This window comes from Jatropha curcas, chromosome 10, assembly GCF_041381405.1.
Source record: "Jatropha curcas cultivar XTBG-Jc1 chromosome 10, XTBG_Jcur_1.0, whole genome shotgun sequence".
Lineage (NCBI taxonomy): Eukaryota > Viridiplantae > Streptophyta > Magnoliopsida > Malpighiales > Euphorbiaceae > Jatropha > Jatropha curcas.
In genome coordinates, this window is record NC_143160.1 from 8785888 (window position 1) to 8802660 (window position 16773).

Sequence of the window (16773 nt, forward strand, 5' to 3'; positions counted from 1 at the left end):
TTCCGTTCTATAATACTTGTTACATTTGAAAAAATACTTTGTTCCAAAATACTTGTTATATTTGTGGTTTTCAAAGAGTAATAAATCCCTTTTTTCTATGTTTACCCTTTGCTATAATCAATAATTATTAATTCAATTTAATAGTTTTCTTAGAGAATTAATATTAAATTAAGGATTATATAATCAATTTACTTAATAATTTATTCTAACTTAAATAAATTTAATTATTTTTTTAAAGAACGTGAAATTTCAAATATAACAAGAATTATAGAACAGAGATAGTAATATTTTTAAATCTCATTTTCATATCTTATTCCTTTAAGTCCCATGATATATGTAGTTGATGTGGCTTACATCCGTTAGTTTTATTTATTTTCTTTTTTTTTAAAAGAAAAAGGAAAATTACTCATAAAAAATTAAAAAAAATGCATGATAAAAAATATAATCAAGTGAATTTTATTTTATTTTTCTAAATTTATTGCCGCCTCGTATATAAATTTAGCATTAAAGTATGCTAGGTGGAGCAATTTTACTTTTGACTTATTGCAAGAAGGCAAAAATATTAATAAATAATTACTTTGACTATGACTTTCAACAATTTGAAGCGATTCAGCTGGGCTTTGGATGAGCCGAGTCGAAAGGCCCAAAGTCAAATTCCTTTTGGCAACTTGGTCAGCTAGATGGTGCAATGAATGGCTCATCCCAATGCCATCTGGCCAGCCGAGCCGACAAAGCCAGCCACAATAACCCTAAAATTCAGCCATAGAAGAAGAAAGAAAGACGAAAGGAAACCGCTACATTTCAACTCCTCCTCCTTTTGTCAACGGTCAGGATCGCTGGCTATTCTATCAATTATTATTTCACATCTTTCTATTTATTTTTCTTTTTTATATTTTTTTACACATCTCTTTCATTTGTTTATATAACCGATTACTATAGCAAGTTAGCAACAAACTTACAAAACTGAATCTTCTTTCTTGTTTTGCTTATCCGTATAAATTGCTTTCTCTCTCTATATAACTAATATACATATCTTCTAGTTTAATTTTCTTCATTGGCTTCCAGCAGAGACATAATGAGTCCGGCAAGGTTTCATAACCCACATAACATTAATGGCACTCGCCCATCTCCATTGAAGATCAACAAAGAATCTCATCTGGTTCAGAAACAGTCATCGTCCTCATCAATATCAGTAATAGCTCCAGTTGGCGGTGATGGTGGGGTTGGAAATGGAGTTAAGCAGCAACGAAAGAATCCGGTCATTATCTACACGCATTCACCTAAAGTTATCCACACACAAGCAAGAGATTTCATGGCGTTAGTTCAAAAACTTACGGGTCTTTCCAGCTCTGGAAATGATGAAACTGCGATGATTCAAAAGCGACGACATCTACAAAAGGGTTTAAAGCCTGTTAGTGTTGGTAATGAAGATAATGAGCCTTCTTCAGTTAGTTCAACTGATGAGAAACGTGGCGGTGGTGACATTTCGCCGATTCTTAATCCGCCGAAAAATAATAACTTCGCTGATATTCCTTTATTCACACCGACGGCGGTGGATTTCTTTAGCCCGAGATCGCCTAGGCCTGTATGTGCAATGTCGTCACCGAAGATGATGAGTCCGATGTCTTCTTCTGTTTTGGAGTTCATCAAAGGGCTACCTGAATATTGAAATGCATGGCTATATGAAGAAGAAGAAGAAGTAAAGTTAATTAGTAATTAGTTAATTGGATTTATTTCTCTCTCTCTCTCTCTCTCTCTTAATTTTGAAATTTAGGGAGATGGGAAACTATCAAATGTGAACTAGCATGTTCATTTTAATTTATTAATTCTTTAACCATCCAATAAGGGAAAAGTTCAATCTCTCATGCTCGGTTATCGCATTGATCAGTTTTCATCTCACGTTTAATTAATTAATTAATTAATTTGTACTTAAGGGTTAAATCTTTAACATAATTATTGTCCATAAAAGACGAAGAAGTTGAATATTGGTCATATAACACCATAGGTAGAGTGCAAGAAAGTGAATCAATTATGTGTTATGTTAACTCTATTAGATGTTTTATATTAGATTATTTTTTTATATAACTCGTTAATTTGATTTATTTAAAAATGTAAACTTTTTTAATTTAATGTTCAATTGAAACAATATTTTTTATTCATTTCACATTGACTTTTAGCTTAAACGGCTTTAAAATAAAAGTTTTTTGCCAATTTGATTGCTAAATGCATAATTTCCTCTTGAATTTTCTTCAGATTACCATTTGTACTCCTTAACTAGTGTTTTTTTTATAGTTTTTTTACCTCTTGTCATGCTGGAAAGGCAGAACATGACTTCAAACACTACTTAGAATGTGATAGTCTGATAATTATTTGATGTGGCTTAAACCACATCATATTTGGACTTCTTTATCTCTCTCTTAAATCTTGTTCTTTTAATTTCCGTTTCTCTATCTTCTTCGTCCTTCTTCCTTTTCTTCTTCACAAAACTTGGTCATCTCTACACGAAAATGGCACATACAGATAGCAAAGAGAGAGCAAAACCAAAATCCTCATCTCATAGATTCTCGATTCCATAATCTAAGTTTATTCCCTTCCCTTTTCAACTTAAATTTCATAAATCCTTTACTTTCCTTCAAATCTCTCTAATTCCATAATTTCTCTTTCTTTGTCTTTTTTTTTGCCTCTTAAATCTCTCTTAATTACCTTAAATTTCTATCAAAGTTCCATCTTTTGGGCAGGTTATCTTCTTTAATTTTGCATGCGATTTGTATCATGGAATTTTGAATAGTCAGATTCAATCCAACCAGATCAAAAAGCATGAGAAAATACTTGCATGTGTTTCTTCTTGTTTTTCTTGATTTCAGCTGTTTTAGTTTGTTTGTGGCCTCCATTAACGATGAATCATGTTACTTTTGAAAAATTATGATACTGCTCCGTTTTCTAGCTTCTTCTCATCTTCAGATTCTTCGTTTTGCAGGTAATGTTTTTTTCTTCCCCTTTTAAACAGATTTTTCTTTCTTTTAATTTCAAAAAAACAAATTCGATCTTTCATTTGGGTTATTGTGATCTTTCAATTATATTTTTGTTTTTCTCTTTCCTGTTAGTTTTGAACATGTGGAAACCAACGTGGCGTCTCAAATGATAACATTTCAACTGTTTATGACCGATCAATGCGAGTGTAATTCATGCACAAATTTCAATTTGCTCAGGGATAAAAAAGTTACAGAAAACACTAGTTAAGGGTCATAAGCGGCCCTTCGCAAAATTAAGGGGCATAAATGGCAATTTGAAGAAAATTCAAAGGAAAAATTATGCATTCGGCGGTTTGATTGCAAAGATATAATTGAATTGGATTGATATAACTGAAAAAAAAAATTAAGAACCAAATTGAACTTCGTGATTTTGATGGTGAAGCTCTCGATAAGATTGAGTTTTAAAAAAAAAAAAAAAAAAAAAAAATTATTTGGCTGCTTGTCGTGGATGGTGTTTGGAATGACACACATGCCTGCCTAAACCTAATGATCGGTAAAATTTGCTAAAACTATTGAATGATGATAAATCATAAATCAGCCAGTGGACTGGACCTGGTGGCCCGGCCCAACTCTGAGCAGGACGTCATATTTTCAATTCTACCCATTTAGAAGAGGATAAATGTCCTTGTAGAAAACCCACAACCGCACAGATATGGTTAAGGATTTTATTTTGATGGTTTGAAAAAAAATAAAGGGTAATTAACTTTAAACTGGTCGTATCAATTTTCTAATATTTAAATCTAAATTTTATTGGATAAATAAAAAATTAAATTATATATGGTAATACTATTTGATATCACATTTTTTATAACTGGAACCCGTGGTTCGAAATCGAAATCATATAATATAATATTAAATGAGATATATAATATACATATTAAATACGTAATATATATATAATATATGTTAATATAACATATGCATATTAGATAGTATTGTAATGGTAATATATACAAATTATGGTAATAGATATATATATATATATATATATATATATATATATATATATATATATATATATATATATATATATATATATATATATATATATTATATGGTAATATGTGTATATTACGGTAATATACACATATTTAATGGATACTAAATAAAGTATATATTAATATGATAAGAATATAATATTTTTTTATAGATTGTTAATTTTATTAAAATAAAATTAAGTTAACTTTTAATTGGTTATATTATACTATATAAGGTGCATATTAAATATGATTGATATATATATATATATATATATATATATATATATATATATATATATAAAGTGTTTAATTATTATTTTTAATAAATCTTTAATTTAATTGGTTGTAATTATTGCCATTAACTTATTCAATAAAAAAAAGTAAGTGTAATGTATTATTATTTAATAAGTAATATATTATAAGATTTATTATTCGATATAAAATAGAAAATAAAACTCACCAGAAATATAAATACACTATAAAATTATAATATAACATGTTATATTAGCAAAAAAATCCTATACTACATTAAAAGATTTTTTTCTAAAAAAAAATTATAAAATTAATTATATGCTCATTAAATTTCATATGGTATGGAATAAATTTAATTATAAAATATGCAATTAAGTAGCTAAACTTAGAACTCCATAATTTAGGAAATCATTATTCATGGAATTAATTAATAATTATTCCTAAACCTAATAATCCTGTCCCACTAACATGATAGTATACAACTGGGACCTCATATTGAGATATGGAAAAAGAAATTTTAAGTGTAGGTGGGACAATACAATTGTAAAAGGACCAATAATGAAATTTAAATTATTTTATAATCAAATAATTTGATGAAGGATCATTAAATTGTAATAGCAAGAAAAAGCATATGTCCCACCTTCATTAGGTACAACAACTAATTTTGTTGCCCTAAGAAAACATTTTTCATATTATCAATTTTAAGAAAAATAAATATTTAAGAATATAAATTATAAGATAGCAGCTTTAGAACTATTGGTGCAAATATGAAGAAGCATCTATACATTATTCCCATTGGATATGCAGAGCAGAAAAGCACATTTTTCTTTTTTGGTTTTTGGTTCATAATAATAGAGCATATATTTTGTGTCCAATGAGAATAAATACTCCTGTCAACCACTATACATTTATTGATTGCATATCTCAGATTGGAGTGGGTTGTTTTCAATTATTCCTTCCATTTAGTTAAATTTTACATTTTTTATTTTAAAGAATAATTAAGAAATAATTAAATCAGCTTATTCAAGAAAGATTATATTATTTTTATTGATTTTTTATAATTAAGAAGGACAGTTTATTGAAATGTTTAAACAAGGATACAATTGAAGAACATTAATTGATAAAAGAATTATAAAAGTAAAAAAAAAAAAAAAAAAAAGAAAAAGTAAAAGTGTCAAATTTAACGAAAGAAAAAATATCTAAAATTTTTTACAATTTTTGTTTCAATTTATATATCATTTTTCCATATTAATAATATGAAATTTTATATTTGTTATAAAAACTAATATGATACACACATGACATAACTTAGTGGTAAGTGTATGTACGTCTTGACATAACTTAATAATATTATTTTTCTATATTAATAATATGAAATTTTGTATTTGTTATATAACTTAATATAATGTACACATGACATAACTTAGTAGTAAGTGTACGTACGTCTTGACAATTGATTCAAGTTCGAATCTTCTTTCATCCAATACCCAACAATAAAACCTAACATAAAAGAGAAATGCTTTTTGAATTTTGCACTAAAACTAGAGCAAATTAAGTAAGTGATTTGATCCACCAAATTTCTTAACTTGATGCAATCATCTTTCCGAATTTTGCATATAGATGTGTTTCTGTTTTTGTGTCCTTGCTCATTTCGTGTATAGTCCAATTTTGTTTTCTATGCCCGTTTAGGAAAAACCCCCAACACGATGGACCGATTCAAGATTTTCCTAGAAGTTACTTCGTTAGTACAATATTGCTTACACGTATAGAACCATTTCACTTGCGTAACGCATTCATTTTCACTACAACTAATAATTGATCCATTTTCTCAACTTCTCCAGAAACAATTTAGTTTTAACAATACAATGATTTTATTCAAACTTGAGAATTTAGATTTCCTCCAGTAGGTTTTCCCGCACGTGATAAATTAGTCTCCGTCCAAGCTTTCCAAACTTATCCTCTCTCTTTATATATTAATTAAAATTTGAAATAATTTTATTATCTCATAAATCACTTTTATTATCTTCAAAATATTGTTTGAATTAAAATTAGCTCATTTTTAATTCTTTGAATTTGTGATGGAATTTTACATTTAAATTTGAGGAAGATAGATCCTCCTATTTTTTTTTTTTTTAATTCAAATGTTGAAAATTACGGTGTAAACACTATTATCATTTTCTAATACAGCTACAGCTCCAAAATGAATTTATTTTATTGGTCAATTTTATTTTCTTTATGGCACATTTGAAATTCAAAGAACAATGGCATTATTTTCTATTTATTTCAAGTTGTTTTCTTTATTTGAAAATTAATCCTGTAACTCTGTTGTCTTTGAGTTATGAATTGTGTTTAGGTTTCCTTTTTCTTTTCACTTTTCAACCGTCAATAAAAGGAAATTACATAGAAGTTAATTTTCGGTTACTTCAACTAAATTAAATCAATCAAAACAAATACAGTTAATCAAATAAGATTTGATTCGTTTTTTTAATTTTCATATATAAATATATTCAATTTTAAATATTTAGTTTTCATAGATATACATATTCCATTTGAATTTTCGTTAATTTAATATTAATAAACGTCGGTCCTTAATTTTATAAATATTATTGAATTATAAAATCATCTATCAATTTGGTCATTGATAGATTAGAAAAAAAAAAAACCTTTAAAAAAACAATGATTCACTATTAATTTGCAATTATTTTATTTTAATTGTTCTCTTGTTATTAATTTATTATTATTGTTATTATTATCTAATAAATAAATAATTATTTACAGAGTTTTCTTTGAATTGACCCTTTTGCCATTTCCACCCCATGGTCAGTCTAACCGTGTCGCAATGCCGAGTCACAGCTCACTGCACAACTCGTCCACAGAAACGGTCACAGGTCACCACACATCTTCCTCGACAATAACGGCGTCAGCATCCCACCACGTATCCACGTCAGAGTCAGTCGCATTTGCTAACGGCGAGCTGACTTTTCTGATATCACCCACCGTTAACCGTCCCGTGATGTCATCCCTGACATAAACCTTCTCGTTGCCTGCGGCACTTACTCCGACAAATTTTCCCAACCTCGGCTTCCACTCCGCTAGTATGGCTGGTAGCCGACTCCCGAGACGAGTGTCCCACAACTTTAATAAATGTCCAGAAGTGTTTGACTCGCCGGAAAAAATAACCGCCGGAGAAGAAGAAGAGGTACAAACAGCCGGAATCTTACATTTCTCGCCAAAAATGGAAAACACGTCTTGCTCTTTATGCATATCATAAACAGAAACGCAATTTGTTGACTCATTTTCAAGATTAAGCCCTAATCCGAATCCTAAATTATCCCAAAGCTTCACTACGTTCTTTCCATTTGTGAACTCGGACCAAGAAGAAAAGAGATCTTCAAGACTACTGTTTCTACGTCTCCTTAAACTACGATTTTGAAACTGGTTATCGAAATGATGACCGGAGCCTCTGACTCTAAAATCTTCATCAATGGACCTCCAGCTCTGCGAAGAAGACGATGATGATAAACTAGGCTCGTCTTCTTCTTCTTCTTCGTCGTCCGACATTGAAGAACACGACGTGTCGGTATCGCTGTCGAAGTCATAATGTTCTTGCGTACTAATCGGAGGTGAGGAAGGGATTAAATAGTGATTTTGGATTCGAATAACTAGGATTTTGATTCTGTTAATTATGGTCGAGAAAGAGGCGACGAAAGCAAGAATCAAAGCTCCCCATTTCCAAAAACTGTAAGCTTGGTGGATTTTTTCGACCCCAGATGAAGCAAAAATCTGGGAAAGAAATGATGGGTTTTGAAGAGAGGCTATGCCGGTTTCTAAATTGCCTATTCTATTGATCACCGGAATCTCCATCTCACTAATATTCAAGAAACTGATTACTGATTAGTATTAAAATCTGGAGAAATGAAGGGGAAAAAATGAAGAACAGAAGAAAACAGAACAGAGAGACTTTTGTAAAGAAAGGTTGTAAAATGAAACAGGAGGTTTTGCGAAGGATGCTGATTGGGTTTTTAAAGGCCCAAACGGGTTGATTTACGGATGGAGTCTGACAAATGACGTGGCAAATGACAAGTGGCTGCCGATGAAGATATTAGAGCCACGTCGGAAAAAGCAGCCAACTTTTTGGAAGGAAAAGGAGATAGAGACTGCTGAGTCAGCTGAAGGTAATATGTAGAATATAATATATTTGATTCTGTAAGAAAAGGTATATGCTTATTATTATGGGGGGTGTGGTATTGGGACACTGATGAGTCATGTGATCAGAGAAGGGAAATGATCTGATCCTCTAATTTAAGGAGAGAGAAAGAAGGAATGGGCCCAACTGGGCCGAGACGAAGACCTGAAAAGATAAACTTGTGGTGGTTAATTTGCAGTGACAGTTTGGTGTTTCTTGCGCCACGAAAATGGAGCCGTGCGTTGACAGCTCACGTTTTGGTTTGTTGTTTAGCATTGTTGGTAAGACAAGATGCCGCCTCCCCTGGCTATTCTATGATTGTTTCTGGGTCTTTAAATGTTCAGTGTGGTCCCACTCCCACTACTTTTCCACTATCACCACCAACAAAATCATATTTTCTGTTTTTTTATTTTTTTATTTTTTAGGAATATTATAAGTTTATGACTCATAAAGTTATTCATGGATAATCATATTCTACTGCTCCACAAGTTTGGACAAAACATTTGTGGTCCAAATCGGGAAAAAGAAAAGAACAATGTCACGCAATTCATATCAACCTTTTTTTTTAGAATTTCTTTTTATTATTGGTCGGAAGGACTATCGGATTCAAAGAATCTTACGAGCTACATAAAATGATTAATTTTCTCCTTTACTTATTAAATTAATAAAAATTTTTATTCTCAAAATATTTTGAATTTATAATTTTAATTTATATATTCTCTTTATTTATAAATATAAATCGTTTTAGATTAATTTTTTTTATCTATAAGTATAAATTATTTTAAAAATATTAATGAATAATTAACGAACTTTTTTTCCCATTTTTACATTAAATAAATTAGTATTAATGGTATGAGATAAAAATAATTTAATCAAATTAATAAAATTTTTAATCACCGTATCAAACCTTGAACGAATTGAACAAGTTCCAGCTCATTGGTGGGTTAAATCATCCTTTCTTTTTTTTTTTTTTTTCATAAAATAACATAACTAATAAACCCTGTAGCGGGTGAATCTTAAGTTTTGTCTAATCATCGCCATTCATTATAATACTGAAGCACGTAAGGTAGGAAAAGGACATTATTTCAGTAATCCATAATTGGGCTTGCTAATCACATTTTCAAGTACGATGTTATTTTTGAGAGCAATATATAATAAAGTGTTGACCTCAAATCCGGCCGGTTAGTGACTAATTTAATAGATATTAATTATGAGAAAATTGCAGGAAAAAAAAGGTTATGCGGTGCAAAATAATTATTAAAAAAATTAATGAAAATAACTGGTGGTGGTTGTCGGCTTGGCTGGATATGGGTAGCAAATTAATTATTTTTTTTCTCATCTTTGATTGTCTTTCCTTTGTTAATGTATGATCATATACTTTAATTAATTAATTTTCTTCATCTTTGATTGTCTTTCATTTGTTAATGTATGATCATACTTTAATTAATTATTTTGGCTCAAATGTCATTATCAAGCGGTTGTTAATCATTAATTTAAGTTAGTGGGATAAATTAATTATTCTTCATTTTAGTATTTTATAATTGGCTATGAAGGAAAATAGGATTATGTTTCTAATTCATTTATATCGTTAAAATAAAGATTTAGCTCTTCAATATTGTAATAAAGCAACTATATGAAACTAGGGGTGTTAAAAAAAATCAATAATGAAATTTCTAGTAATTGAATGAAAAACAAGGAAATCAACATAAAAAATTGCTTCCTCAGCTCCTAAATACTTATTAGATTTGAAAAAAATACGAAAATTATAAATTTCATAAATAATTAATTATTTTTTTCATTTTTACCTTTTATATACGATTAATAGTTTTTTAAAACTTAACAATTCATTAATAATGAATGTAAGTTGAACACATCATAATATTTATCGGAATAAGAAATACAAATATAAAAAATTGAAATCTTCTGTTTGCAGATGTTCTTAATTTGGTCAGAAGAGGTTAATCTTTCGGATAAAAACTAGTTCATTTTCAAATAGAATAACAAAAGAAAATTTTCATAATATTGTCCTGAATATTATTATTCCGGAAACTAATTACAACTGACATATGTAGAAGAGTTTAATATACCAAACTTTAATGAATAAACATGATGCAATATCAGGCTCCATTGGTAAAAGAAACTTATTCGAACTTAAAGATCTGAAGTTTTCATCTACAAATAACCAACAATCTATCTTGTATTTGGAATTGTCAGAGAAATAAAAGATTCACATAAAAACTTCTCAATAACAAGCAATAACCCTATGAAGGAAAAAAAAAATTAATAACCTCACTAAAAGGATATCAAAAACACTCAAGATCTATCAATTATTATAGATCTGAGAAACTAAATCCAAATTTTATTCCAAACGATTATAAATTTAAAAATTATTAGAAAGAAAACTAAATAGAATAAAGAAAAGAGATGAAAAAGGACGAAAAAAAATCATTGCTGATGGTCGGCCATGATTTAGAAAATAAAATATAAAAAAATACAAAAAAGAGAGAGAGAGAGGGACGACTAGGGTCTACCTACTACTGACCTACTTAATTATTTCTTTTGTATATGAGCAATAGTGATTGCTTTAATTCTTCAATAATTTATTATAACTTAGACAAATTAAGGGCAATATAGCTAATTTATTTAATAATTTATTATAACTTAGACAAAATGAACGATTTTTTTAAGAAACTTGAAACCCAAATATTATAGGTATTTAAAAACAAAGGGAGTAATTCTTTATGTTGATTTCCTTGTTTCAATTAGAGTTTTACGAAAAAACTAAGAAAATCAATAGTTTTTCTCTAATAATTTACTAAAATTCAAAGTTGAGAAAAGTTTTAAAAAAATCAACGAGTAATTAGAGAGACTTTTCAACTCTACTTTAATAAATGAGGTAATTATTATTCTGTCTCCATACTTTGGCTAAATACACTCATTTTATTTGTATAGTTTGACAAAATATGTGTATTAAGAATTTAGTCAACAAAATTTATTTTATCCTTCTTTATCCTTAATAACTCATTAAGACATTAAAAGCCCTTCATTCAATAAATAATTATAAAAGTTATTGTGGAAAAAAATAATTAGTTACATGTCAAATTTAAAAACCTTGCAAACATTTTGAGACATACAAAAAGAAAAAAACTAGCAATTGATTTTTATAATCTAATGGAATAATAACATAACGAATAAATGAATATTTTCTCCAAAATCACCCTCCTTCGTGTCTCTCACCTCTACCTCTCATTCTCTGAATTACCAAGAACAAAACACTCGTCTTCTATTCCTTTCAATAATAAAAAAAAGAAACTCAAATAATTTGATTAAAAATTATTTGATTTAATCTTAAGTGAAAATTTACATTTTAATTATAAAAGTTTCAAAATACAGCATTTTAAATTGTAAAAATTTAAATTTTCATGACAGTTGAAATTTGATTTTAAAATTATGTAGATAAACATTTAGATTGTGTTTTGTAATAACTTTTTAGGTAGCTTTTAGCGTTTTGACACGCTATTTTTTAAAGTAATATTTTATAAAAAATTAATTTATCTAACATTTAACTTTTAATGTTCTATAAAAATCTAATCAACAACTAATAACTATTCAAATAATTAAATATTATTAAAATAACTAACACCGATAAAATAGTTAATTTGAATCAAGGCCCTTAAACAGAACAAAATCAATGCACGAAAAACGTGCATGATTAAAATTATTGGATAAATCCAATGGTGGACGCGCGCCGTCCATACATCGTTTTCAAATGAACCGGTTCCATTATCCATACTTTCTCCATGCTAATTTGAATTTGAGAAAACTTCGGCTGTGGGAAAGTTGTATACAGTCATTCTAAATAAATGTTGTAGTGAAAGCAATAATATCATGATTTTGAAGTGTCATCTAATTTCCTGGTGGTATGTTTTATTATGAATAATTAGTGTAAATTTCAGTATTTCATATGATCAATTCTCACAAGTATAAACAAATGTTAATTTATCTAACCTTAGTGTTTTTTTAGGTCTGCCGTTGTTGATTAGCTGTATTCCCTACTTTTTTTTTTTTTTTTTTGCTCCTAATTTTTTATTTTTTTTAATAAATTCATATCTATTTTTCTTTTAATAAATATATTTTTTCGTTGTTTTTTTTATTGTTGCTTTGTCTCCCTATTTGTGGTTTTTTTTTATTCCCTTTTTCTGGAGAGTTTAGTTCCTTTTTTGCGAAGGTTTGTTATTAAAATGTATGATATTTGAATTTACTTGGTTAGAGAATTTAAATCTTTTTGTATTGATATGTGTCTTCAATCAATGGTGCATCATAGTGTGACATGTTCCTCCATTAATGCTATTAATGCATAGTTGCATGACCTCATCCGTGTACGTCATATGCAACAAGTTTTTGGAAATGCAATCCAAGCGTAGAAGATCCGAAAAAGTTATTTTGTCGTCCAAATTAATTAAAGGACTAATCGCTACTGTAGAAATTTATATCGGTCAATGTCATTTTCAAACAGAAAAATCCAATAATATTTCTTTTACTTTTAGTTTTATTATTCCAAAGAATAAAGTTAATTCTTTTGATTTGTTAAAGGATATTGTTTATGATCTAATCGACTATTCGTAACACCTGATTTTATTCTTAATGAATATATTTCTAAAAAAAAAAATAAACAAGTGGTAATTAATAAAGTATATTTATATTTATATTATATTTGTCCAACTTGAAAAATATTTTATGTTCTTAAATAGGAAAAAGAAATTTTATCTTTTTAAACGGCTTAGTTTACTCTTTGATTAAGAAAATATTAAGTTTCTATTAATTAATTTTCATGATCACTTTTGACAGTTAAAAATAAAAATTAGACAATATTATATAAAATTAGATGTTTTAGTAACCATCAACTGTTTTTACTTTTTACGGAACTTTAAAGGGAATAACTTTCATAATCAGCTTCTTAAACTCTAAACACTAGTATAAAAGCTACGTCACCAAATACTAATGCTAAAAAAAAAAAAAACTGTTGTCGATAGGACCTCTGTAATATATAATTTAGTCAATATTCATGATGATACTAGAATTCAGTTTTTTCTTTTAAAAAAAATAAAATCCCAAGAATCAAGGATCTTGTGATTATGTAACAGCATACTAGTTCATTACAAGACAAAATTATATTTAAATTGTGCTTCTTAACATGTTGAAAACGCTAAAAGAAACGAGGAAAGCTAAACACTTACAATTTGTTTGGAAAAGAAAAGAAAAAAAAAAAACTATTACAGGAAATAATAATGAAATCTATTTCACATTAAATAAATATAATTTTCTCAATCCATTGAACATTGTTTCTAGAGATATTTTACTTTTTTCGACTCAAAATATAAATAATATATATTTTCCTCATCATTTTTAAATAAGGAAAAATCATTTTCTTAACATTAAACCTGGTTTTAGCATCAGCCAATAAAAATAGCTCTATGCCTCTAACTCAGCAATTTAAATCAGCGCATGAATTTCCAATAAAAGATTAGGGTGAAACTTCTATAGAGAATTAAGATTTTTTGTATTCATATAGAAGTATTTATTCACCATTAGATCAATACAATTAAATATAAGGCGTAGATTTAAAAAAATTAAAATGATTTTTTACCTTTAAAACAGGTTGTATTCATTTTTTTAAAATAAAAATTAATTTATATTTATTTATTATTATTATTTTTGAATTCAAAAAGATATTTACTCTATCAATTATTTTTAATAAAATATGAAAAATAAAATTATAAAAAACAAATTAAAAGTTTCAATACCCATATACAATTTTTTTTACCATGTATTATATTTAAATTATTTAAATATTAATTTTTACATCTAAATTTCATTTAAACATTTTAAATAGTAAAAACAATTCAAACTTCAAGCTCTTAATTTATACTTTAAAATAAATTTATTAAAATTTAACAACAATTAATTTTTCTTTCTTTTATATTTTATAATGCCAAATTTACCTTGGATTTATGGCATAATTCTAAAATTTTTTTATATATATAAACCATAATATTCTATGATATTTAAATGTAATTTTTTTAATCATCTATCTTTAAAGTGAAATTGATTTTACATTTTTTCATGGGAGATTATATAATTCTAAGGTATTTGACTATCTAATTTTTAATATTTATACAAATCGCAACAGAATATAAATATATTTGAATGAAGAATAAATTTAGACTTATATGTATACTTTTAAGATAAAAAGAAATTATTTAAAAAATATAAAAGAAAGAGTAAGAAAATAAAAGACCTATTTAACATGTAACCAATATTATAAAAAATTGAGATAATGATGTGTCACTCAAATGGAGTTATGTATCAATACATACTATAGTAAAAGCCAAAATATTATTATAAATTCATATTCAATTATCCCACTACATGTTAAAATTAAAGGCACACACAATTCACGTTCATTAATAACCTACCGGACATTTAAAGTTGAAATTTTAGCACATCACAAATATGATACATGAAGAAAGCATTATTCATAATCTTTTTTTTTTTTTTTTTCATAATATTAGCTCTCGTAATGGATTTAAAAAATTTTAAAATTAAATCATATATTTCCTCGAAAATGATTTCTGGACATGTCCTAAATAATTTCTTGCCACCTCCTAAAACTAAAATATATTAGAAAATGCACATCCCTCCATGTCTTAAATGACAAAGTGTCCAATATAAATATTTTTTATAAAACAGAATAGCAAGAGTTTCTTAGGTCAAATAAAAAATTAATAACTAAAAATATTGTCAAAATCATATGTAAAATGTGCTTTTCTTTCCACCTCAACTATTTTGAATTAGCTTTCACGAATTAATTATTAAAATGAAATCATGAATCACGAATTTTTTTTTTAAAATTATTTTAGCAAATAAAGAATTATATATGAACAAAAGTTCCATGTTCACATCTCATTCATCACATACTAAAATAATGTTAAAATACTATTGTTTTTCTGTTTGTGTTTATTACTAAATTAGTTGACCAAGTGAGTTGGTCTGATTCCATTATAAATCAATAAACCAAATAGATTTGACCGACTCAACAGATTCAAATTGGGTTTGATTTCTTAGTTGGTAAAATGTATTTACATCCTATTTCTTACATCCTTAAAGAATGCGAAGAAAATAACATAGCTCGACAGCACCGCCTAGTTCAATCAATTAAGCCATGGTTTCTAGTTTCTGGTTCGGATTTATCATAAACTTGGAGAAAGTCAAATCCGTTAGTTGACCAAGTGAACCAACTAGTTTTCACTAGAAAATGATGCAAACTAGATAGGTTTGACCGATCAAGTGGTTCAAATTATGTTTTGTTTATTGGTCGGTAAACGTTCTTTTTTCTTTTATTTTCTTCAAAATGCTTTTTGTGGGAGTTGAGCTGGACGGTTGGACCCCTACAATAAATATATATTTTCAAAACCTTAACTACCAACCATATAAATTAATATTAAATTGCTAAAAAAAATATTTATTTAAATACTTTATAATAGTTATATTCTTTCAATTATTATATCATTCCTTATTAATATTTATGCTCCTAATAAATTTATGATTATAATTTATCTAATAAGTTTATTTTTTTAATTATGAAATTTAATTTTTTAGAAAATTAAATATTTTGCTCTTATTTATAAAAAATAATTTTATTCAATACCCTCACTTTTTTTATAAAATTAAAGAATTTATTATTAAATTTTATCATGTGTGAGATCTGTTGAAAATCACTCTAATATTTTACGAAAATGGTCTCAGGCCCATTGTTCCCCTGCAATGGGCTGTGATTGTCCAAATTAGTTTTTGGCTTGGAATGGTATTTTTTCACCAACGGAATTGCCAGCTAAATTTTGGATTCAGGGATTCTACAGTATTATTCTTTGCATATTTAGACATTCATATTCTTTTCTTTTTCCATAGGTAGATTAGATTCTGCATCATACAGGATTAAAAAAGTAATAATGTTCGTAACTGTAACTGTGACTAAGCTCAAGTTGGATTAGACAGTTTGTTACAGGTGGTATAAAAAAAAAAAAAGTAAGTAATAATGTCAGCACTTTCCAATTCAACTTTCATTCCTATCCTTATTAAAGTTCCTTTGCTTTGCAGGCACGGAGCTAAACAGACATGGAAAGCAAGAAGAGATTGCCAAAACAACCAAAATAGACCATTTACATCAAATCCACTGGTGCTCCAACTTTTAATTTCTTTTCTTTTCTTTTTTTTTTTTTGCCATCAGGTATATTACAAATCTACACCAATGCAATTCTATCAT

At 27.5% G+C, this 16773-nt stretch overlaps 2 protein-coding genes across 2 annotated transcripts; one reads left to right on the forward strand and one right to left on the reverse strand.

Moving 5' to 3' along the window:
* Positions 1–970: 970 nt before the first annotated feature.
* PDE337 (VQ motif-containing protein) lies at positions 971–1935 on the forward strand. The gene has a single exon (XM_012226769.4). It carries the CDS (start codon positions 1076–1078, stop codon positions 1667–1669), a length of 594 nt encoding a protein of 197 aa, XP_012082159.1. The 5' UTR covers positions 971–1075; the 3' UTR covers positions 1670–1935.
* A 5009-nt stretch (positions 1936–6944) lies between these two features.
* LOC105642039 (uncharacterized) lies at positions 6945–8270 on the reverse strand. Its single transcript, XM_012226713.4, has one exon. The coding sequence runs from the start codon at positions 8126–8128 to the stop codon at positions 7154–7156; it is 975 nt and encodes a 324-aa protein (XP_012082103.1). The 5' UTR covers positions 8129–8270; the 3' UTR covers positions 6945–7153.
* Between the last annotated feature and the right edge of the window lie 8503 nt (positions 8271–16773).